The sequence below is a fragment of the Papio anubis genome, chromosome 3 (genome assembly GCF_008728515.1).
Source record: "Papio anubis isolate 15944 chromosome 3, Panubis1.0, whole genome shotgun sequence".
NCBI classification, from domain to species: domain Eukaryota; kingdom Metazoa; phylum Chordata; class Mammalia; order Primates; family Cercopithecidae; genus Papio; species Papio anubis.
Genome location: NC_044978.1, coordinates 70,746,237 through 70,771,924, shown reverse-complemented (window position 1 = coordinate 70,771,924; position 25,688 = coordinate 70,746,237). Strand labels below are relative to the sequence as shown.

The window sequence follows — 25,688 nt, the reverse complement described above, 5'->3', positions numbered from 1 at the left end:
TGTAACTGCTCTTCTGGAAGCCTACAGCCCTACTACAAAGATCAAAAGGTAACTTTTTCTATTTGTTCAAGGAAATGTGCAATTTAAACAAACAGCACCTGCCTTTGGGTATGGAAATAATAGATTCAAAAGTTTAAGCAAAACAAAAGTAGTAAAAACAAACCTGAGGCCTAGCTGCCTGCAGATCACTTCTGCATCAGCATCATCCCATTGGTCATCACAGACGGTTCCCCACTGGCCAGCATGGTAGAGCTCCACCCGGCCTTCATGCACACTGCTGCCTCCAACAAGGCGAATGATGGGGAACGCTGGGCCTGTGCAATGTGAAATTAAAAATCAGCAAAACCTATGCATTTGCACTGATTGATAAGATTAGGTATACATTCTATATTTTTTGCCATTCTCAATAATTAATGTTTACTAAGCCACACCAGTGATATGGAGATATATATATATCTTGATCAATTAAAATATCCCAAATTGAATTATATGAATACAAATAATTCTCAGGAGGAAATGTGTTTAAATGTACTTTTCCCCAACAACCTCAGAAACCAGAAAAGGCACACTCAAAAGCTGCACGTTACTGGAAACGTGTTTGATTTTTATGGTATTATGGTGGTAGCATTGATATATTTTTATTTACAGTAACTTGAACATTACCAATATGTCATTATTGAGAATGACACTTATGTCTATAAAACACTTCTTTTCGGTATAGAATTATTTATGTATTTGTAGAAATCGGGTCAAAGTTAACATCTAATTCGTTATAACAAGTTACTGGACATCATGGCCAGTACCTCAACAGAACAATATTGAAACTTCATTTGGGCATGAATCAGCTCATATCCATTTTCGCTGATAAGTACTACCAAATGTGACTACATTCTCATAATCTACAATGCCCTGATCTAGCCCTTGTCAGACAGTGAACTTCCCTGTCTCGTCTCCGCCCTGGCTAAGACAGCACACTAGGGGACTTCCTATTACATTGCCTAATTGTGTCTTCCTGAGAGTATTTACTTTTATCTAAAATTGTCGCTGATTTACTCTTTACATGTCAATTGTCTCTCTCCTCTTGGCTAGAATGAGGACAGAAGTACTGCGTTCCTTTTCACCTATTTCAGGCACCTAGTATATAGAGGCATATAATAATTATTTATTGACTGCCTCAACTGACAAGCAATGTTAAATAAACCTAGAAAAGATACCCCAAACACGAAAAAATAATTGGCAACATCCACTCATTAATTTCTGATTAACAAACAGGTATCAGACATACGCCTTGTATAAGATGTTGTGATCAGTGCTGCAGGGCATTAGAAGGGACACTAAACAGACCCTGCCCTCAAGAAATTTACTGCCTAAGGGCGTAGATAAACCGAGTACAGACAAGAGATTATCAAAAAACCCTACAGTGGTTCAGAAGCAAAGGACCTTACTTATTGTTGGGGGTACTTAGGGAATCACTTGTGAAAAGGCTGTTTTTTAAGAGGGCCAAGATAGATGAGATTTGGAAGTCAGAGATGAGGGAAGCGTGTTCAGGCCACGTGAACATTATGAACAAAAGAAAGAAGCACAAAGCTGAATGTGTCTGGCAAAGAGTAAGGCAGTCTAATTTTACTAGAATAAAGGATGTAATATGATAAAAATAAACAGGCTGGTTCCCTATTATGAAGTCTAGTTGTACTTTTTGCCAAACACTAATCATTTATCTGTATGAAATATGTTTCTAATTTTCCACAGTGTAGCAGTCAGTAAACAGCATTTGGATATTCACACTTAAATTCAAATATCATATTTGAGTTTTGCATATGTGCTGCCAAAGCAAGCACTCACATTTGAGTTTTTTTGCAGAAATTTAGATTAGTGACTATCTGCATATACTGTTTACTTGTATAAGTTAACTAGCACTTACAATTTGTTAATGGATAAAGACAGGTTTAATATACATGGCTGAAAGATGGTAATATAATTCTCACAAATTATGATGTTTATTTTTCCTTTAAAAGTTTGCAAAATACAGAAAAAAATATAGAAGAACATGTATACATTTCTTAATATATTTTCCCCACCTGGTACACTTGGAGAAAACAAAAAAACAAAAATTTTTAAGAGAAAATGTAAAACCATCTAGAACCTAGACTTTAAGACATACCACCTTTCATTTTTCTATGTTGTGTTTTATTTTAAAATGTGGTTTCTTTTTCTTTTTGTATAACTGTTAAAACATAAAAAATACAGAAAAGCACAAGGACAAGATTTAGTTAACAGCCCTATCCTTCCAACAAACGCAAAAATCATTTGAAAGAAAATTCAGTAAACCAATGGACTCATGTTTAGCTTAGAGATAATTAAACTCCCCACATGTTTTCATTTAGATTGCTGCTATTTTCTGTATCCAACTTGTAAGCAATCTTCTACTTTGTAAATGTTGGAAGAGCTACAAGTACAGAATGACAAGATGCTAAGTGTAACTCCCAAATTTAACGGATGTATACCAAAGATCTATCACTATCCCTTAAGGTGACCTCTATGTTTGCTGACTTCAGCTATACAACTCCACATTTTCATTTAACCTACCATGAGAGAATCTTTTTAAATTCTCACTTCCAATTTGTCATAACTTTCTATATTTTACATATGTTTATAGATGACCATAAAATTATCTTTGCAAATAGAATGTAAACAGATGTATAGATTATGGAAGGTGGAAGGAGTAAAAAATGTAGATACACATCCTGAAAAAAATTATTATTGTTTTTAAAATTTTTTACTTTACTACTTGAAAAATATTTTATCAATCAGGTTGAGCATAGAGTAAAACCAATAATCTACCAATAATCTAGAGCAATAAATTATTGGGCCCAAGTCACATCATCCTTGAAGCAGCATTGGATTTAGCAAAAGTAGCATTACCTAAAGGTAGAGAACCAAAAGAAGAAAAGGGAAAACTTACAAGACATCAAGGTTTAACACACGCTTCTCCCAACCAAAAAAAGGATTACAGTTCTCAGAGCATACATCTGGACTATATCCCTCCACTGGCTCTTCCAGTCAATCCAGAGGAATTACTCCAAACTGGGTCTCTCTGTTTTGTGGTAGGAGTTTCCTTATTCCTCCCCCTGATACTTGTACTCAAACAAAAACCACTGTCCTGGGCTGACTGCTACCATTCCAAGTCCTGGGATATCTGGTCATGCTGCTATCACCAAGGAAAATGCAAAAAGGGATACTGTGAGAGTATGGCAGCTTCAGGTTGTGATCATTCATTAAAATATACCATGGTACCCAGAAAACTCTTTCACTATCTTAAAGGCAGTTGTTCCTTCCTCTACTTCCACAAACATAGACATATCTGTATACCAAACCCATACTCTATGGAGCTTGGAAGAAGCCCTCATTCAAGCCAACAACCCATTTTTAGGGAAGGTGCTCTCTACAGCCCTAAGAACACTGAAGGCATGATTATATTGCATTACACAAAGTAAAAATATTTTGTTGTATTTGCTGTATTCTATATTTGCTTTCATGATTATCTTCCATCTTGATTCCATCATAATTTTCCACAACTAAAATATGTGTTTCATATACAATGTATTATACTGTATATATATTACATATAGAGTATATAATATTTATTTAAGCAAATTATATAAAATAGAAAATATGTTAAAAATGAGATACTATTGGAAAATCAAATGGAATTCAAATTAACTCAACTCATATTGAAGACTAATTAGATGGTAAAATATTTTGACTCAAGACTTACTTCTGTCATTAAATTCTTTTAAGGAAATGATTTAACTAAGACACTTTCATCATGTGGAATCATGTTTAAAACATAATGAAAGTAGAACAACAGAACTTTTTTCTTTTTCTTACCACGGGAAAAGCTACACGTGACGGCAGCTGCCATCTTCTGAGGACACACCCCACCCTGCCAGATGTCTTTTTCACAAAGCAGTATATTTTCTTCATCTCCTCGGCAACGGACATTGCTCCAATAAACGGGAATAAGGCCCAGTCCAGAAAACGGGGTTTGTTTTGCTATTCCTTTTCCTCTGGAAGTACAATGAGCAATACTAAGTTTATCAAATGTAGGCAAAATTTTTTATCAAAACGTTTGGATTTGAAAAAAAAATGGAAGAAATCAATAAAGATGAATATGGAAGAAAAGAAAAAAGAAAGAAGAAAAACACAAAATATTACATAAATTTCAAGGAAATCAAAACATCAGATCACAACGTGGGTTGCCTACCTATGGAATTCTTTTCATCAATCTTGAATAACTACTTTATGTGCCTTTACCATCAATGACTGATTTAGAAGAAAATGGCCAAGTACTGCAGATATAAAAGTAAGGCTTTGTGCAAGAGGTGTGTCACAAGCTTCAGCAACGCTTGGACTCCAGTCTGGACTCAGCTAAAAGTCATGCCAAGCTGCAAGTAACTCGAAGGCTTTGTCTTCTAATGTGCCAAAAGAAAAATCTGGATGCTTGAAGATTCTCTCTCACTCTAACATTCTAGGCTAGCATTTTCAAAATTATTATTACTACATTTAAGCACAATAATATCACGGGAAGCAATCCATTTATAATTTTTAAAACCTTACACTGTATATAGTATTTGCTAGCAAGACTTTGAAACCAATTAATAAAATAGCAACATGCATCTCTTTCCTAATACCAGGAGAGTATTTTAAAAAGAAAAAATGAAAATAATAGCATACAGATGGGCTTTGCTTTTAGCTCATCTAATCCACATATTTTTTTAAGTAACCTCTGCTGTGTACAAACTGGCATTAAATTTTAAAAAGACGAAATGCTTATCTGATTAACATGGTAATCTCTACAATTGTCTTCATGCTGCAGCATTCCATCAACCAAACTAAACATTTGGGGTATATCTAAAATGTAAATGTGTCTTCACAGCAATAAAGCTGGGTTTCTCTGATTTTATTGTGCAATTCCTTTTTTTTTTTTTAATGGACTACTGAGACATGATACTATATAAGCAGCTGGATCAGCTTATCTGAAGTTTGTCGAATAATAGTTCACATACTTTCATCAATCAAAAGACTAATAAACCACACAGTAGTTCACACCTCCACTATAGCGTTCTTGTTTCTTTGTATCTCGCAGAAAATTTTATTCCTTTCTGATTTTCTGGGGTAATAAAAGCACAAATAGGTATGTATATAAAGGAAGACATTGACATCAGCCTACAAATTTATTACATCTCTTGCCCCTCAAAGGAAAAAGCATGAAATCAACATTCTTTGTGACCTGCCCACCTGCCAATGTCTGTTTGCCAGACTAAGTATTCATGATAAAAAACAGTAATTAACATTTCCAAGCACCATAACACTTTATAGGCTCTGGCCTTACTCCTTCTTTCATCCTGATTTATATCAACTCATCAAAATAATTAATTAACTTTAATTTACTATGGTAACCCTATTTATTGCTCTAACAGCACCAAAAGTCTAAGCAAAATTTAGGCCTTCAAGCCTTGCCTCTACCCAATACTCATTCCTTACCTTCCTAGTGGGAAGACATGAGAAATCTAGTAAATTAAAGTTCTACTTCTTCATTTTGTGTCATCATATTACCACTCTGATTATTAATGCAAAATACTTGCAAACTGCAAACTTTTTTTTTCAGTCTTTTAGACTGTATTTTTTTATAATAAAATATTTTCCATGCTTTCTAAAGATCTCTGGTGATAAAGGCCAAGAAAAAACATATGTTAAGTGTGCTTAGAAAATATAAAGGAAGGCCGGGCGCGGTGGCTCAAGCCTGTAATCCCAGCACTTTGGGAGGCCGAGACGGGCGGATCACGAGGTCAGGAGATCGAGACCATCCTGGCTAACACGGTGAAACCCCGTCTCTACTAAAAAATACAAAAAATTAGCCGGGCGAGGTGGCGGGCGCCTGTGGTCCCAGCTACTTGGGAGGCTGAGGCGGGAGAATGGCGTGAACCCAGGAGGCAGAGCTTGCAGTGAGCTGAGATCCGGCCACTGCACTCCAGCCTGGGTGACAGAGCGAGACTCCGTCTCAAAAAAAAAAAAAAAAAAAAAAAAACAGAAAATATAAAGGAGACACAAAAACAAAAGAATAAGAAAAACAAAAAACCTGTTTTCCCAAAAAGAAGCCTTCTGCTCCTGGTGAAACTCTATGGCACAAGGTATAAAAATGCTGGGACTGATAAATTCAAAATATACTGACTTGTTTTAAAGATAGTGCCTAGGGTTACAGTGGAGCCAGTTCCCAGGCTGGCAGCTGTTCAGGACAGCAGGACACTGCCAGAGCTGACAGAAGCTGCCATCTTCTACAGGACCTCCTCAGCACCAAAACCTAAGGCCTGGGGACATCACCACTTCCCCATCAAGGACAAGGGCACAGGTAAGCATTGCCCCTTTCACACACAAACGGAACTTGTGGGTGGATAAAAGCAGAAAGCTAAAATCCAATGTCAACAACCAGCTAAGGCTGTGCTAATTAATTAACTATAATTAGTAATTAAAATAATTATAATTAATTCATTATAATTCTAAGAAATTATAATTTTTAGAATTAAATCCTTGGAATTTGTAAAGGCAAAACTTGCTTCAAATGCCTCTGTATTTTGTTAAAGACAAAGACCAAAAGATGCTTTTACATTTGCCCACTTGGTATTTGCCCATTCCCTAGTTCAGCCCCAGGTAGTAATATGTGAAGTACATTTGCATGTGACAGAATTCATTTCTTCCATTTGGGGCCCTTTCTTTATAGCTCTTTTGTGAAAAGTGAGAATGAGGAAAGTGACAGTAAGAAACGAAGATACAAGCTTTACAAAGCAATGACCGGCACCCAGCATTATTCTCAGATACTAGCAGACTGATTTGGTCAGGGATGGGTGCACTCACCCCAGCTGCAGCTGGTGACAAATGACTGATGCATCAGAATCATCCCAGTGGCTGCTACAGACAGTGCCCCAAGCTCCACTTGCATATACTTCCACTGTGCCTTCAAACTCATTTTTGCCGCCACGAAGTCGTACTGATCCTAAAGTGGAAAAGAATTCCAAAATCCTTTAATAGTAAATAATTATTTGAACATATTGAGCCAGTCCTGGGTTAACATGATTTTTAAACTTAAGTAGTAAGGGATCCAGGCAGAATAATTTGGCCTCCACTGTGTGTGGCATGTGTTTCTTCCTTTAAGTGAGGATTTAGCAAGTTCCTTCTTTTTTTGTAATTAACATCCTGATGTTAATGCTAATTATATTTTCTTTTTTATCTAGGCAAACAGACAGTCCTATTATAATTTTTTTCTTTATTCCATTATCTCTTCATCAAGAAGCAACCACTGTAATTTTCAAAGGGGAAAAAGTGGAAGAGTATGACTAATATCAGATCTTGTATTTCAAATACTAGATTACATCACATATGAAGTTTTTATCATTTATTACTTTCCTCTTCTCATGAGGTCATCAATAAGAAACACAGAAACAAAATTAAATGTTCTGCATATTAATTAGCTGTAATTAGCTGTGTTATATCTTCCATTTGATTTGTTCATCCACCAAAGAAAAATAAAATGTGTTTTCTGCTTTTAACTTTCAGTAGTAGTCATTAAAATTCTGAAGATTATGTCCATAATTTCAAGAAGATGTTCATTTTGAAAATATTGCCTAATGCTACTCTTGGAAAAATAGCCGTTAGGTAGTATGTATAATTGAATGCCCCCTGGAAACTCACCTCCTCTAATATACCACACCCAAAGAGCTGTCCCAAAGTCCACAATTTAAGTCATTCTTTTCAGTCTTTAAAAGAGCCAAGATTTAAATTCAAGCAGCCCTGGGAAAGATAACACTTTGGTCTTATCCCTTAAGTGTGGTTCAAGGCCCTACATTCCTCTTCTCATTGGAACTGGTGTCGGAGCAGGCACTGGGATGCAGCAAGTGGGACAACTGAGCAGAGACAGAATTAACCTCAGACAACTTAAGAATTGCATAAAATTCTGTTTAAAATCACCTACAGTGGTCTTTATTTCATAGGTAAGAAAATTAAGGAATTAATTTTAAAAATCAATCCTATCCCAAAAATCTAGCATAATTTGCATATTTCAAAGTTATTATGTATGGCTTCATAATAACTTCCAAAAATATTAGATTCACAAAGTGCCCATTCATTTCATTTGTACAGGCTTAGTCATCCACCACTATTATTTTCCACATCATCATCCTTTAAAAATGTAAGCATTTAAGAAAAACATATTATATTTCTCATGACAAAAACAAAGTCTCATTTAATTCAAACAAAAGGCAATAATAAATGGAGGCAAACATTGTACAGTACTGCCAAATCCTGACTATTCAGGAATGAACAGGGCATGGGTCATTCATATGACAAATCATCTAAAACTCATTCATATATTCTAAAGCTCTTTAATTCACACTAAGCAAGAGGAAGACCTGCCTAGCTCAGTGAAGTATGAACTACAGAATATTTTTAAGGCAGTATTTCTGAAGAGTTCAACAGATCTTGAATGGTTTTTTATATCACAAAACTTCTTCTACAGAGGTCCACGTAATATTATGCACATCACAAATGTCAGCAGTTTATTTTAGTCAAAGAATTAATTTGTTGACCTCAAGCAAACTTTATTTGAATTGCTATTTAATCTATTATTTCTTTACTAATTCCTCCCCTTAATCACGAAGTTACTCATGTCAGAAGGGCTGGAAGATAGTTCCAGTAATGAAAACAAAGGAAATGTGTACTTATGCACATATGCACATCAAGTGATCATAAGATTTAAAACAGTGCCTACATCAAAAAGCTATCAAGAAGAAATGATGTACACACAGAATCTAAATGATTGAGGCACTTAGAGGTGAGAAGAAGAAAATCCTGAGTAAAGTATAATTATGACCATAACAATATAATGGCAATGATAGAGCTGGAAATAGTTTCCAGGTCAACTATCAGCTGCACCATCATTTTCTCTAACGCTCCAAGCACACTGTGAAAGCCTGGATTCATTTAGCAGTATCTGCTATATGGCAAGAAATGTGCAGTGCTCATCCAATTTTCCTTTAACAAATGAATACAAATATTTGCAATTCTTAAAAGGCAATTTGCATGTCAATGACTAATGAATTCTATGTCAGATTCCACTCGAGGCATAGCCAGTCCTAACGCACACCTTCCTAACAGTGCCCTCCACTTAGAAAAGTGCCCTTTCCTAAGGGCCATAAAAATGTCTATTCTGAGGAAACCATCTACCTAGGGCTCAGAATGAGTATTTATATCATTCTATAAAGCTCAGTTCTTCTAATAATTATTTATTCAAATATGCTCTAAAAGATTAAAAGTCTGAACACACGATTCATTCTACTGTAGGAGCCAAGAGAACTTTCTCTTTGCCTTCTGAAGGTTCACTGACAAGAGGCATATTATTAGGATAAAAGGCGTATACATTTATTTGATCATGGTTTTACGTGACGTGGGAGCCTTTAGAACGAGGACCCAAAACTATAGGGGATATTGCCCATTTTTATGTTTAGGTTTAACAAAGTGTGGACAGCCATGTTGAAATATGATTGGACAAAACAGGTAGGATCTAATCTTAATAGACTGAGTGGGGAAACTCAGTAATGCTTATCAGTTTAGATTTTTCTTGGCCTCTTTGAGTTTTGTTTTGCTTTTTTCCTGGGTATGAAGGACCCTCTCTGGAATGGGGGGTCTTATGACATGTAATCAAACACGGTAGGTCAGATAAATTTTTAAGGCCAGTCTTTACACAGAAAACTGGCGCATGAGGGGAGTTGAGTAATATTTTTAGGCTTTATGGCTGACTGTGGAAACAAGGCATTCTGGTGTCTATGGCCCACCTTGGGAAAGAGGAATTCTAGTTTCTGTGGCTAACCTCAGGGGAAAAGGAAGCTCCAGTGACAGGAAAGTAGGAAAAGATTAAAGGAAAACTTGTTTCTGAGACTACTTCTGAGGCCTCCATTTGGGGATATTGTTTTCTGAGACCCAACTCTATATACATTTAAGCTAAGTAGTAGTTTTCATTTGTTTTTTGCCTTTATTTTGTTCTTGCTGCATTTATTCTCTTAGAACAGCTGAGGTGGTCAAAATCTTAAAAACTGTAATATATAGCTGGGCGCCATCGCTCACACCTGCAATCCCAGCACTTTGGGAGGCCGAGGCAGGTGGATCACCTGGGTCGGGAGTTCAAGACAAGCCTGACCAACATGGAGAAACCCAGTCTCTACTAAAAATACAAAATTAGCTGGGTGTGGTGGCGCATGCCTGTAATTCCAGCTACTTGGGAGGCTGAAGCAGGAAAATCGCTTGAACCCGGGAGGCTGAGGTTGCGACGAGCCGAGATCTCACCACTGCATTCCCACCTGGGCAACAAGAGCAAAACTCCGTCTCAAAAGCAAACAAACAACAACAACAACAACAACAAAAACAATCTATAACTTATTTCCTTCTACTTATGGATGAAGAAGCTACAGATCAAAGCAACTGAGCAGTTACAGAGCCATGATCAACTATCTCCTAGTTCCCTGCCCTCGTTACTGACTTTCTATCTCCAAATTTAAGCAAAGACCCTGAAATACAATAAGCACCTTTCAAAACTTCAGGTATTACTTTATGCATTATACGATGTTAGTGTTCACCATCCTACTGAAAATACAGCAACGAATCCACCACATGTTGTATAGAAATAAGCCAACTAGGCAGAGAAGCATAAAGTAGCCTGAAGTTTCTTTACACTGTGGAACAGGAAAGAAGTGTCTTTCTGGTGCTCCTATAGTTGAGGCTGATCCTCCAGTAGAAGCTGATTTGTCCCACAGCTGTACAAAGTTGTGGGAAGACTATGAATGTGTGTGTGTATACATTTGCACAAATGTATAGGTACACAATTACACAATGGAGAAAGGGAAATAACCTTAGCTCAAAGAAATCCGCGAAGCTCAAAGCCAACTAAGTGAACTAATTTCTATTGCTGTACCTAACAATAAAGTGATCTGCATAAATTGTAGATGAAATTCTTTGTTTGGCAAGTATTATTCAATTGTCCAATTTTTTATTATCAAGAATTGGTCCCTCACCTTCCACCCACATTCCACTCCAGCAACCAGGCATTCTTCGATACTCATTAGAGTCAGAGCTCGCATCCCTGAACCATATCCCAGTATGTGTGATCTAGGGTTGCACTGTCTTAAAGTCTCTCAAGTGCCACGTGCACAGAAAATATTCTATTCTACATACTTCTATCTTTAAAATGCGTTAATAATAATAATTTAAAGTCTCAAGCACAGTAGGTCAATTATATTAGGCATTATAAACATGCAGACCAAACTAGTAAAGGAAGAAAGTCTGGAATCGTACCACTATGCGTGATGGCATGTCATGGAGTGGAGGCCCCAGAGTTCCTGAAATGAACTGCTACCAAAAAAGAAAAAGGTCAACCGTCTGCTGGTGTTATAACTATTTAAAGGCAAAATGTTCCAGTGTACGATAATGTTCAGAATTCTACTATCTTAATTCCTTGACAAAAATGTTTAACTGTTAAACATTTACAGTAAAATAGTTTACAACTGATTTCCTTCTAAGTACATAGGTCAACAGTTTTATAAAGGAAAGAAACCATAAAAGATTCATGTAACAGAAATTTGCTTGATGGACAACTTCACTAGAAAACAGGAATTCCCCAAATGGAGGGACAGACATTCAAGAAGAGTTCTCTTTAACCATCTTATGAGTCTCAATCAATACAGGTAGACTAAAAAACAGCTGACTGGATAAAAGTTCCCTTCGCAAGTCTCATTGATTTCTGAGCTCTAGATTTAAGACTAAGGCAAGGCACAGTGGCTCACACCTGTAATCCCAGCACTTGGGGAGGCCAAGGCAAGAGGACTGTTTGAGCCCTGGGATTAGGGATCAGTCTAGTCAACAGAGTGAGACATTGTCTTTACAAAAAAAAAAAAAAAAAACTTAAAAATTAGCCAGGCTTGGTGGCCCATATGTGTAGTCCCAGTTACTCAGGATACTAAGGCGGAAGAATTGCTTGTACCCAGGAGTTCAAGACAGCAGGGAGCTATAATTGTGCTACTGCATTCCAGTCTAGGTGACAGAGCAAGACTCTGTCTCAAAAAACAAAAAAACAAAAACAAAAACAAAAACAAAACAACCTTCCTTTCCATACTCCATACGTGAAGAAAACCTAAAAGAAATAGGAGAAAAGGAACCAAATGGATCAACTATCTTCATTCTATATACCCAGCTTATTCCAAAATAAAGCAAATGAAAAGATATCCCTGTTTAGCCTGGATAACATAGCAAGACCCCACCTCTACAAAAAATTTTAAAATTAGCTGGATGTGGTGACCCAGACCTGTAATCCCAGCTACTTAGGAGGCTGAGGCAAATGATCACTTGAGCTCAGGCATTCAAGGTTACAGTGAGCTATGACTATGCCACTATACTCCAGCCTGAACAACAAAGCAAGACCCTGTGGGGGGAAAAACAAAAATGCATGCCTGCCTATTAAGTTAACCCCTCATTAAAATGTACTTATAAAATAGCATTACTTAATTTAAATGGAAGAAAATACAGTAAAACAAAGACCCACCCCAACAGTGTTTGCTGAATAAAATTAGTAACAAATATTTTTTAAATCTTTTTCAAAAAATCACAGTTTGATAAAAGAGTAAAAAAAATTTCATGTTTTCACACAAATCCTTTCTTGTCTATTACTGAACTCTACAGATGCATAAAGTAATTAATTTTAGTCATTTCTATTGTTCTAGTGGAATAGAAAGAAAGCATGCCGGCAACGTCCAGCTAGTGTTCAGATCCTTGACAAAAAGTATACTTAAAGCTGTGAGTGATACAGAAATTTCAATTTATGACCTATTTGAAAGAAAAGAAAAAAACCATTACATGTTGAACAATTTAGTACACATATTTGACCTTAAGTTAAACATAAAACTATGTCTCATACCAAATGCAACACTATAAAAATATACTAAATGACCATTCTCTATCAATTATAAAGTATATCCAAAAAATTACAGTATCTGAAAACAACTGAATTGAGGGGCTCTTGGTTGAATTTTTCAAGTACAGTAGGGGATGCTAGGTTAATTTTTATGTTATTTTCTTTCTTCACCATATTCAACAGTACTAAGTTATATCATTTTCATCTATAATTATATTTACCCATTAATTAAACCTGCTATATCTTTGCTAAATAGTATATTTTATTCAAGTCCTCCCAGGTCTAAATGAAATCAAATCATTTTTAACAAACAAGGCATTCGCCTGAACCAAGATCCAAGTGAGCTGTATTTGCCTCCATTAGTTCACATTTATAATTCATACTAATTGCTCATTTATTATTCATGTAGACAACTTAAATGCTGAGAAAAAAATCAGTTCATATAGTTCAAAATGAGAGTGCATCCTCTGAATTAGCAATTCTACCCATTTATATTGTGCTTATTAGAAATTTATAAATCTTATAAATTATTCCTTAGTTTAAAACATCATACGATATCAAACAAAAACGATGACTCTGTCCATCGTTAAGTTATAGTAGGCTAACAATACATGCAGATAGCCCCAACAGAAGGTTTCACAAATTGTGCGTTCCCAGACCATCTACACATAAACAAATGGTACGGGTGTTACCATTTTATTGTATAGCACTGAGTGATGAAATTGAAACCAAACAATAATCTTCTTGTCTCCCAGATCATGAACCACAGAGAAGGTAATGAAAATGCTTATTATTCTTCTGACACCTCACCCAGAAAATGGTTGTCCTCAACCAGAGGACAAAGGTGAATTTCTGATTCATCTTTATAAATGCCGCCCCTAGTGTGAACGCAGTAAATGTTTAATGAATAAATGAAACCTATCCTTACCCTGTTAGAAGAATCAGCATTACACTTTGTATCCCCTCTGCTGATCCTAATAAAAAGTACTGAGGCGAAATGTGCATGTGTGGCTCGTAGGAGGGTAAACATCATTACTTTAGTGTTTTGCATACAATAAATTTTTTATTAATATTGTTGCACTGATTTGTAAGGAGGAGGAGGAGGGGAAGAGGAGACTGCCCTGGAAAAGGAGGATGCTAAAGAGGCAAAAATAAACATTTATTTAGTTTCTAATGACAGCAGACCAACCACGTAGACATCAGTCTAAATCAATTGTTCATATATTGCCTATTTACCATGCAGCTAAGGAGAAGAGATTTCAAAGGACTGCTTTCTTTAAAGTTTAATTCAAGGGGGGAAAAAACCTTCAAAATTAGAATTAAATCATATAATCATGTTTACTTAGTAAATGAACTAACTTCAGCATTCTCATCAGTTATGGAATTATTCGTTTCAGAAATAAATGTGTCATAATATTTGCCTACAAATAGCATCTTAAGATAAGGAAATGCGCTTTGTCAACCAAACCAGTCTAAATGTTATTCATCCAGATATGACTAAAAAAAATTAATGTAGCATTTCACAGCATTTTATAAATTACTTATTGTTAGTTTTTAATTGCATTAAGTTTCCCAAATATAAGGACAAGTCCCAACCATACTCCTTAGCAACCTTTTTGGTTCTGATCAACAACTACCTTGTTTCTTCCTTGCCAGTTGAATCCCCAGATGATTCAGAGGTTAAGCTAACTAATCTATGTAATCATGGTAATTGTACATTTCTTTGCAAAGAGTGTCAGGAAGGAACATATGATCCAGTCTGGGCAAATGAAACGTGGAAGTCTGTGGGGGAAATTCCAGAAAGGTTTCCTTATTGTTTCAAAAGGACATTCCTGCAGAGGGGCTTTCTCTTTCTTCTGCAGGTTGTTCTGTCTCTAAGTGAAGCCTGGAATAACCACCAGCCTAAGAATAAAGGCCACGCTTCTTAAGAGGATAAAGGAGCCAAGAAAGTAGCAGAGGAACAGAAGTGTACCATGCTGGAGCTTGCCCATCATATGGACTTCTTTTAATAGGAACAATAAGCCTCCTATTGTTTCACTTTTCTATTCTTTGCTATCAAAACCACCCAAATTGATCCAAGCCACATCCATACCCAAATTCATAATTATCATATTTTTTCCAAATCTTCCAAAAGCATCTTTATTTTCACAGTCATAATGTATTATATATAAATTTTGCACCCTTGTTTCCCCTAAACATTATCATAAACACTTTCCTATTATATTTATATGTATAATATTTACAATAATTACTTTAGTAGCTGCATAATATCCATCAAATGCAGGTACCTACGAGTAGTACCTTATTACTGGATATTTCAGTTTCCCTTCAGTTATAAACCAAATTACTTTTACATAGGTCATCTTATCACAAGGGTCCCCAACCCGCAGGCCACGGACCTGTACCTGTACCTGGCCTGTTAGGAACTGGGCTGCCCAGCAGGAGGTGACCGCGAGGTGAGCAAGCGAAGCTTTATCTGTATTTACAGCTGCTCCCCATGGCTCACATTACCACCTGAGCTCTGCCTCCTATCAGATCAGCAGCAGCATTAGATTCTCCTAGGAGCTGGAACTCTATTGTGAACTGTGCATGTGAGGGATCTAGGTTGCCTGCTCCTTATGAGAATCTAATGCCTGATGGAACCATCCCCCAGGTCCACGGAAAAACTGCCTTCCACAAAACTGGTGTCTGGTGCCAAAAAGGTTGGGGACTGGTGTCTTAACACATAGGCGCACATATGCACATGCACACACACACACACACACACACACAGACAGTGACCACATAAGTATATATACACCCCTGGACAATAGCTCATAAAAGGCTATAGTAACGGGATATCTTATTTTCTTCTCAAAAAAAACAAAAAAACAAAAAAACTTCACACTAGTTAAGAATCACTGCGATTCCTAACTAATCTAATCTAAGTATTTGACATCTGCCTTAGTCTGAAAAGCAGATTGAGCTCAATATTTAAAATCAACCAGGAAATGTATCAAATCTGGTATAGCTAATAAATGTTTTTCAGCACCTGCTACATAGAACCAAGATGTAGCACTTAAAAGGGATGGGGCACAGCTTTCAGCTAGCTAACTTTTTAATTAACATTCACTACAAACAACAGATGGAGTTCAATGAGTATAGCCTGTAAACAATAGTACTTGGCCCACATGTCCTCTATCTCTATTTAAATCAAGAGATTTTGGGTGGGTAGGTGCACATGAACAGATGAGCATGACAAGACAAAAAGTCAGATCTGTGATTCATCCTCTCCTCCAAAATCTCAATGATTAAAACTTTCTCATTTATTTAATCTGTTTTACCTCTCAATCATCAGCCACCTATGGTTGGTTTGTAAAAAGGGAGGTTAGCAGCACAGCGTCAAGCAAGTTGCCCCATCTGCCATGCCAACCAGAGACTAGAAAAGTGACTGCCCCTCCTAGGCAGGAAACACTAAGTTATTGCAAGCTATTGTGTTTTATTGCGTTTGTTTTGTTTTCGTTTTAGAGACAGGGTCTTCCTCTGTTGCCCAGAATGGGGTGCAGTGTCATGACTATAGATCACTGCAGCCTCTATCTCCCGGCCTGAAGTGATCCTCTTGCCTCAGCCTCCTAAAGTGCTGTGATTGCAGGCATGAGCCACCATGCTGGGTCACAAGCTATTGTTGGGTGAAATTAGTTGCCTGTTAATTCTTCCTGCAGAAATGCAAAAATAACCTAGCTCAAATTCAATTAATAACCATATTCTGGCCAGTCATGGTAGCTCATGCCTGTAATTCCAGTACTCTGGGAGGCCAAGGCGGGAGAATCACTTGAGCCCAAGAGTTGGAGACCAGCCTGGGCAACATGGCAAAACTCCATCTCTACAAACAATTTAAAAAAAAAAAAATTAGCTGGACTGTAGTCCCAGCTACTTCAGAGGCTGAGGTGGGAGAATTGCTTGATCCTGGGAGACAGAGGTTGCAGTGAGCTGAGATGGCATCACTGCACTTTGTCTCTAAAAATAAAAATAAAATAACCATATTCCGGTGAACTAGGTTATTACTATCCTACACTGGTCAAAGGAAAAACCAGAAGTGCCATTTCTAAAACCACACAAAAAGTTACCATTGGCATGCCTTACACCTGCTCCTAAAGCCTAACAGGGTTAAGTCACAGAATGGTGGGCTCAGTTAGTCTATATCATCACCTACCACTATACATTTTAGGTGGGTTCTAATGCCCTTCCATATGTTCTGCCTGACTGTGACAGAGTTTTCACATCCAAATCAATTTGACTGCTCAATAGAAATGCATGTTCCATTCCCAATCCAGATCTGAGAATTACTCAGAGCCTGGGCTAGTCTAGGAATCTGCATTTTAACAAGTCCCAAGGTGATTCTAAATGCTCATAATGAGACCAGCTCCCTGGGCTGATTCAGTGTATTCCCATAGCCAGAATGATTCTTTTTTTTTTTTTTTTTTTTTTAAGACAGAGTTTCGCTCTTGCTGCCCAGGCTGGAGTGTAATGGCGCGATCTCGGCTCAATGCAACCTCCGCCTCCCGGGTTCAAGCGATTCTCCTGCTTCAGTCTCCCAAGTAGCTGGGATTACAGGCATGCGCCACCATGCCTGGCTACTTTTGTATTTTTAGCAGACACAGGGGTTTCTCCACATTGGTCAGGCTGGTCTCGAACTCCCGACCTCAGGTGATCCGCCTGCCTCGGCCTCCCAAATTGCTAGGATTACAGGCGTGAGCCACCGCTCCCGGACCTAGAATGATTCTTTAGTATTAATTTGCAAGTTTCATAAAACCAGGGCCCAGGTATCATGTTTCCTGCTCTCTGACATCTGAGCCACTGGAACATCCACGCCCAGCCCTGGCTCACCTGAGGTCCCCACCTTGCCCCTTCAACCTGGCTTCAATCAACTCTTCACCACGGAGACACCAACTTTCTGATTTTTCCCGATGCAACTAGATATGTAACTCTGGCCACTGGTTTATTTTTTAAAGGAGGCATCACATTACTATGAATTGTTCTTTCCTTTTGCCCTGGATTTCTGTAAAGAAACAAATATGTCCGGCATGGTAGCTCATGCCTGTAATCCCAGGCATGTCCCACTTTGGGAGGCTGAAATGAGTGGATCACTTGAGGTCAGGGGTTTGAGACCAGCCTGGGCAACATGGCAAAACCCTATTTCGATTAAAAATACAAAAAATTAGCCGGGCATGGTGGTGCACACCTATAATCTCAGGTACTCGGCAGGTTGAGGCAGGAGAATCGTTTGAACCTAGGAGGCAGAGGTTGCACTGCGCTGAGATTGTGCCACTGCACTCCAGCCCAGGTGACAGAGAGAGATCCTGTCTAAAAAAAATTAAAAAAGAAAGAAAGAAAGAGAGAGAGAGAGAGAGAGAGAGAGAGAGAGAGAAAGAAAGAAAGAAAGAAAGAGAGAGAGAGAGAGAGAGAGAGAGAGAGAGACAGAAAGAAAGAAAGAAAGAAAGAAAGAAAGAAAGAAAGAAAGAAAGAAAGAAAGAAAGAAAGAAAGAAAGAGAGAGAAAGAAAGAAAGAAAGACCAGATATTTTTTAAGCCTAAGAGACTGTAAATCATGCATCGGGCCAAACATAATTCTCTTTCTTCCTGTTAGACTAGTCCATAAACTACAAAATGAGGATTACGTGTAAAGAAACACAGCAAAATGAGCTGTGAAGTAAAAATATACATATCTAACCCTATTTTCTCCTGCACTTCTCATAATATGTCTTCACATATTTTCATACATAAAACGCAGGAACTCACTCATAAGGTGGCTACAAGAATGAAATGAAGCCACAAGAATGAAATGAAGCCACAAGAATGAAATGAAGTCACGAGAATGAAATGAAGCCGGGAGCGGTGGCTCACACCTGTAATCCCAGCACTTTGGGGCAGAGGCAGGTGGATGGCCTGAGGTCAGGAATTCAAGACCAGCCTAGTGAAACATGGTGAAACCCCATCTCTACTAAAAATACAAAAAATAGCCAGGCGTGGTGGCAGGCACCTGAAATCTCAGTTACTCAAGAGGCTGAGGCAGGAGAATCGCTTGAACTAGGGAGGCAGAGGTTGCTGTGAGCTGAGATTGTGCCACTGCACTCCAGCCTGGGTGACAGAGGGTGATTCTGTCAAAAAATTAATAAATAAAAATTAAAAATGAAATGAGAAAATGCACATAAAATGTTTAGTCCAGCATCCAACACAGAATGAATGCACAGTAAGTCCTAGCTAATGTGATCAGGCCAGGTTGTTTTGAGTACATGCTCAGTGCTGCAAAGGTCTTTTAAATTAATTTACTCAAAACTTGCTTTTCTCCTGATGAGGAAATCAAAGCTCTAAGAGTTAAGAGTTTTACCCAACAGTGCACAGCCACTGGCAGAGCCAAAGCAGACACCAGCGTTTTCTAAAGCACAATTCAATATTCTTTTCACCACTCCATAAAACTTTTGTTCACACTCCTAACTGAAATGTAGGACCAAGAGAGCCATAAGGTTCAGAATATGCCAGTCATCTCAAAGCTACAGGCTATGCCCAGGCAGACCTGGAGGAGTAAATGATAGAATGAGATTGAGTCTGTGAAAGTCATTCATTATTACACAGTTGATCGTTTTCCTATTTTTTTGTGGTGGTGGGAAGGCATTTATCTCCCATCATGAGTAGTTTCTTTTGTTTCTCTTTTGTTCAATCACTTTACTCCAGGAAGTACAAACAACTATTATGCAGTATTTGAGGATTTTGTCTGCTGCGAGTTAGCTAGGAACATAAAGGCATTCAAAAGATTTACATTTCTAGTCAACTGAAGAGGGTGTGGTGGCAGGAAATCCAAGGACAAGTTACTCTCCTTGTCTGAAATATAAGGCTAAGAGTTATGTCATAAAGAGAGCAACAGATCACTATCATTTTTTAACTTTAAATTACTTTTCTTGAGTCTGTGCTTATGTACTTAAAAGAGAAGTTGTATATTCTCTCCTACACATTAATTCTCTAACAATTCTCCACTCTTACCTATTCATAAAACTAAGAGTACGCCGGGCGCAGTTGGCTTCACGCCTGTAATCCTAGCACTTTGGGAGGCTGAGGCGGGCGGATCACTAGGTCAGGAGATCGAGACCATCCTGGCTAACACGATAAAACCCCGTCTCTACCGAAAAAATACAAAATAATTAGCCGGGCGTGGTGGCAGGCGCCTGTAGTCCCAGCTACTCGGGAAGCTGAGGCAGGAGAATGGGGTGAACCGGGGAGGCAGAGCGTGCAGTGAGCCAAGATCGCGCCACTGCACTACAGTCTGGGTGACAGAGCAAGACTCTGTCTCAAGAAAAAAAAACAAAACTAATAATAATATGAAGATAAAAAAAGTCAATGTTTGCTAAACGTAAGATTTTACTATAAATAATCTCTTATGGTGAATAACGAGACAATGCTAGCACTCTTTGTTGACATCACCTCAAATATTTTTATAGCCACATTGGCATTCCGTTCACGAAACACAAGTAAAGCGATGACTTCATTCCCAAGGACGAAGGATAATTGATCTTAACCTTCCTATCACTTTTCCTTAACTCAAAGCACTAATGCAATTGAAGGTACTGATAAATAAAATTTCTCCAGGAAATGAATGACATTGTGACAGCTAACCTCCAAGTTACCTCCAAAAAGTACAAAGTACAATGTGATTCAGGATCTCAATTCAGAAAACCCTTTCCCCACAATGTGAATGGAAAGCTGCCAAAAATATTTTGTTGAAAAGAAATTCAAACTTTGGAGGATATTAAGTTTTTCTTCCTCAGTTTTTAAAGAAAAAAAAAACTAATTTCAATAAAATTCCAACAATTCAAAATGAAGCAATGTTCAAAGCTGGATTATTCATTTACATTAAATTTATTAGTGGGATGCTTTTATTACCACAAACCTAAAACATTTTGTCACTTTCATCTCCTGATATTACCAACTAATCCTGATTTTCCACATATAACATATAAAGTTAAGTAATGGCTCTGGAAAACTGTGTATGACTATATCAAGTTGCTACTTCACCAAGATAATAGTATTTCCATCTCTTTTCCCTTTCTTTTTTTTCCAGTCACTAATGATACTTCCTATACTGAGCTAGAGTATGTGAATATGGCTGATTTTGGCCACATAATTTTGCCATACTTTTTAAAACAGAGGTCAACAGTGAAATCAAGGCAAAAATTTTACCACATTTTCCCAAATCAGAGTCTAAAGAATGGAGGGAAGGTTCTTGGTTGTCACGTTAATGTAACATTTCCCTTTCCAGAGCAAGTAATTAGGAACTTTCTCTCCTCCTGTGCCTCTTTAAATATGGTAACCCTATCAACGTAAGCTAATCTACAGAACAGACGTCCAAAGCACACTGTCATCCAATACACGAGCGCACACACAGTGGCCAGAGGACAGAAACCCAGAGCTCAGCACCTTGCACAGAAACTCTCACCCCTGACAACCTTCACACAAGCACATCTGGCTGGCTTAGATTTGCAGCACCAGTATACCTTGCTGGTAACCCAGCTGCAGCCCACCATCACAGCCCACAATGGAAGCCCACAACCCCACACCCCGTCACTTTTTCCAAGAGACCTGTACGCCGGCCCCAAGCCTCACTAGCTCCGGGCCCGTCCGGAGTGTCCGCGGCCGCCCTGAGGCCACTCACCGTGTCTGCAGTCGCAGTAGCCCCAGTCCACCTTGCCGCGGGCGTCTCCGTAGAAACACCAGGGTCTGCCCGTGTCGTCCGGGCTCCGACAAAAGTTGTGGCGCTGTCCTCGCAGCTGAGCCCAGTTCGCCGGGGGCGACCGCTCCAGGAAGGGTGGCACCTCCGCCCACCGCAGACACGGGGCGCCGAAGTCAGTCACGCTGACCCATGGCTCGCCGGCGGGGCAGCCCCAGGGGTGCGGCCGGGGTGTGTGCCCGGCCTGGAGGGCGTGCGGGCGCTGGGCAGGGAGCGCCCTCGGGGGGCGCGGGAAGCGAGGGAGAGGCGGCGGCGGACGTGTCCTCGGGGGCCGCTGGTGGGTGGGAAGGTAATAGGGGTACTGCGGTCCAGGAGGGGGCGAATGGCGGTGGCGGTGGTGGAGGGAATCATTGAGGACAGAATCAAAGCCAACCACTTCGGGGAGCGCCCCTAACACCAGGGCCAGCACGAAGCCGGCGAGCGTCATGGTGCCAGCGCTGCGGAGTCTGGTCCATGCTCCCCAGCTTCTCCGGCTGGGAGGCGAGAAGAGGAGGGGGCGGGGGCGGGGCTGCCGCGTCCCTCGAATCCCCCAGCCCCCTCCCGCCCCCGCGCGCGGACAGCCCTCGCCTCCCCAACCTCGCCTCCCGCCGCTGGTGCCCTGCCGCGCCTCGGCTCCTGTCCCCCGGCGGCGACCGCGGGTGGGGGAATCTGAAGCTCAGTCGAGCCCCAGCCGGCGGAGAGAACCTGTAAAGAGAAGGCGCGGACGCAGCGGGGAGCGGTGGGGTCTGAGCCCCAGGTAGCGGCGCAGGCACGAGCCCGGGAACTCTGCCCCCTGGGGGCGGGTGCCGGCCGCGCAAGCGGCTCGGGACCTCCGCTCGGCCCCTGCCAGGCCCACGGCAGTTCGCCCGCACGGCACTGTCAGCTCCTGGGGCCGAGCCCGAGGGTGCCCGCGCGGAGCACGGTCTTAGCTGCCCCTTGCCAGCATGCAGCACCAGCACAGCCCGGCGTTGGCGGCTCCCAAGTCTGGCACCGGCCCCTGCCGTCATCTCTCCTCCAACCTCGTCGCCCCGTATCTTGTTTCCTCTGTTTTGAAATCTTTACCAAAGTGTGGATGGATTTAGATGCAGCTAGCTCTCCCCTGACGACTCCCAGCATAAAAGTTATCAAAGCCCACGAGGAATGTTAAAGCCGTGTCACTGAACTATAAGCTCTTCAAGGACGAGACCACGTTTTATTCAGCTTGATATCCCCGTGCCTAACACCGTGCCCCAGTAAACACTGGCTGAAATTAAATTCCTGAACCGACTCAGGGAAAGGAGCTTGAGCCTTTCTGCTTCCTGCCTCCCACTTTCCAGCCGGCGCCCTGGACAACACCAGTTGTTTGGTTATTACTGGGATTCAGTGAGGCTCTCTTAATACCAAATTTCCTCTCTAACCAGGGAAGACTTCATCCGTCCCGGTTTCCATCCTATCCAAAAATCCATCCCCCTAGCACCTGCCTCTGTTTTTTTGCAGGGCAAGGGACTTCAGTTAAGCCTATTCATTTGCTTCTCCAGAATAGACTCTGCCTGCTGACAATTTTGAGGCTTCACTGTTGGCTCGACCTCAACTAAGCAGGGCCCTTTCAACACTCCCTGCCTCCCTCCCGCAGGCTCCAAAAAACTGTTGGCTTACAATTAAAAAAAAAAAAAAAAAATTCACTGGAGCTGGATGTTTTAGTATTTTGCCTTTCAGTTGTTTCCGACTATGCCATCAAAGTTTAACAAGGAAAAGGAAGCCCGTAAAGACGGCAACATTTTATTTTCTGGCATGGTCATGTTTCATTGTGAGAGGGCAATGCTGTCTCAAGATACAATATACCCTGAAGAAAACTTGAACAAAATGCAAATGTTTATTGTTAAAACCTAGGGTTCAATTAGGAACTGAATTAATTCACTACTAGCTTTAAATAAGCCATCTTTAGCCGGGCGAGGTGGCTCACACCTATAATCCCAGCAGTTTGGGAGGCCGAGGCAGGCGGATCACATGAGACCAGGAGTTCGAGAACAGCGTCGCCAACATGGTGAAACCCCGCCTTTACTAAAAATACCAAAAGCCGGGGGAGTGTTAGCGCGCGCCTGTCATTCCAGCTACTTGGGAGGCTGAGCCAGGAGAATCGCTTGAACCTGGGAGAGGTTGCAGTGAGCCGAGATCATGCCACTGCACTCCAGCCTGGGCGACAGAGGGGAGACCTTGTCTCAAAAAAAAAAAAAAAAAAAAAAAAAAAAAAAAAAAAACACACACTTTACTTTTTGTGGGTCATTTTATTGTTTTTTGTTTCATTCTTATTAATGAAATATTTGATTTTGCTTCAGAGAGAACTGGGTAAAAGAAATGATATTAAGAGTCCAGGGATGTATTTGTCAAATCTTTATTCAAGATGTTTTTATTCCAGTTGTTTTTACCCATTATTTTTTTACTAATACTTTTCTAGCTCCAAAAGCATAGTTAAAACTATACTTATGGAAGACAATGAAAGATAAAAGATATATCTGGAGTAGTCTATTTGTTGATTTTAGTGAGGGTTGGCAGAGTTCACCAATCACAGATTTTTGAAATAATAGGCGACAGTTCTATCAGGGGTCAGCCCTTTTTCTTTCTGACTGTCTCTTCCTCCTCAGGCTACACACCTCATGGCCCAGGGAAGGCTCATTTTAGGACTGTGGGCAGACTGCTTGAATCCTGCTCCCGTCCCTTCCCACATGATCCCTGCAATCATTGCTTCCATGCTTCCTGGGGGTCCAGAAGCAGACCCAATTTCCATGCATCTACATACCTTGCAGACAGGAAAATAATGAGAGAGAAGTGAATAAAACAGAAGACTGTTAGATCTGAGCTCCAGAGAGGAGCATAGCCTCGGGCAGTCTGGTCTCGCCTCCACTTCCCTGTACTCTGAGGCCTCTTAACATTTAACAGACTGTAAAGTTGACATACACAAAGTGGAGTTACCCACAGAAAATTCCACATCCGGATTTCATCATTTAAGTTTTAAAACATACTTTTTCTTAGAAAATATAAGGGTATTTATGTAATTATGATTTGAGGGCGTCAGCTTGGGTTTGCCTTCTATTTGACAGGAAAAGTTTGTCTTAAATAGCTCTCTTCTTGACATATTAGTCCCCTCTTCTGCTAACATTTTCTCTTCCTGTCTTCTTTCATTTCTCCTTGCTGCTACCAACATACAGATGTTTAGAATTTCCAATTCCCAATTCAATCCCTGAAATGCATTTCTCCCTCTTCTACCTGTCACATCACAGCATGTCTGGAGTTTGGGGGAATTAAGAGTACAGGGGTTTGCAGGAAGAAATTCTTTCCTTCTACCTCTATTAAGGCACTACTTAGTCAAAGTTCCCTCCCAGGATTCTCATCACCCTCTATTATGGATAACAATGCCAAAGGAGAGGGGAGGCAATTCCATCTTGCTACAACTGTAAGAATCCTTGTCATGTGCAGTGACTTAAGCCTATAATCCCAGCACCTTGGGAGACTGAGGTGGGAGGACTGCTTGAGCCCAGTAGTTCAGTACCAACCCGGGAAACATAGTGGGACTCCGTCTCTCCAAAAAAATTTTTTTTTAACTACAAGGAGGCTGAGGCAGAAGAATTGCTTGAGCTCAGGAGATTGAGGTTGCACTGAGATGTGATCATGCCACCGCACTCCAGCTTGGATAACGGAGTGAGAGACTCTTCCAAAAAAAAAAGAAAGAAAAAACTCCTGCAGCTGATCCTCTGCTTTCCCTTCCTTTCAGCAGCAACAAAGGAGCAAGGAAAGGGACAAAAAGAAACAAATGACATCTTGCAGGCTCTCCTCATCGCAACACTTGGAAGTCCCAGGGAGGCCCCCATAATGGGACTGTGTCACCTCTGATTTCATCAATCCTCTGTCATTGATTTGGGACCCAAGAATTCAACTCTCCTTCGCCACACAGCCTATTCTGGTAGGAC

The 25,688-nt window shown here is 40.0% G+C and overlaps 1 protein-coding gene across 1 annotated transcript in view; it reads right to left on the bottom strand.

The window, feature by feature from the left end:
• The window catches only part of PRSS12 (serine protease 12), a 75,070-nt gene extending 52,581 nt beyond the window's left edge, over positions 1-22,489 (bottom strand). The window contains exons 1-4 of the mRNA XM_021938747.2: positions 21,691-22,489; positions 6,913-7,051; positions 3,889-4,067; positions 164-314 (exon numbers count right to left, since the gene is read on the bottom strand). Of these exons, the coding sequence (XP_021794439.1) occupies positions 164-314; positions 3,889-4,067; positions 6,913-7,051; positions 21,691-22,192 (971 nt within the window). The 5' untranslated portion in view covers positions 22,193-22,489. The remainder of the gene's footprint in view (positions 1-163; positions 315-3,888; positions 4,068-6,912; positions 7,052-21,690) is intronic.
• Between the last annotated feature and the right edge of the window lie 3,199 nt (positions 22,490-25,688).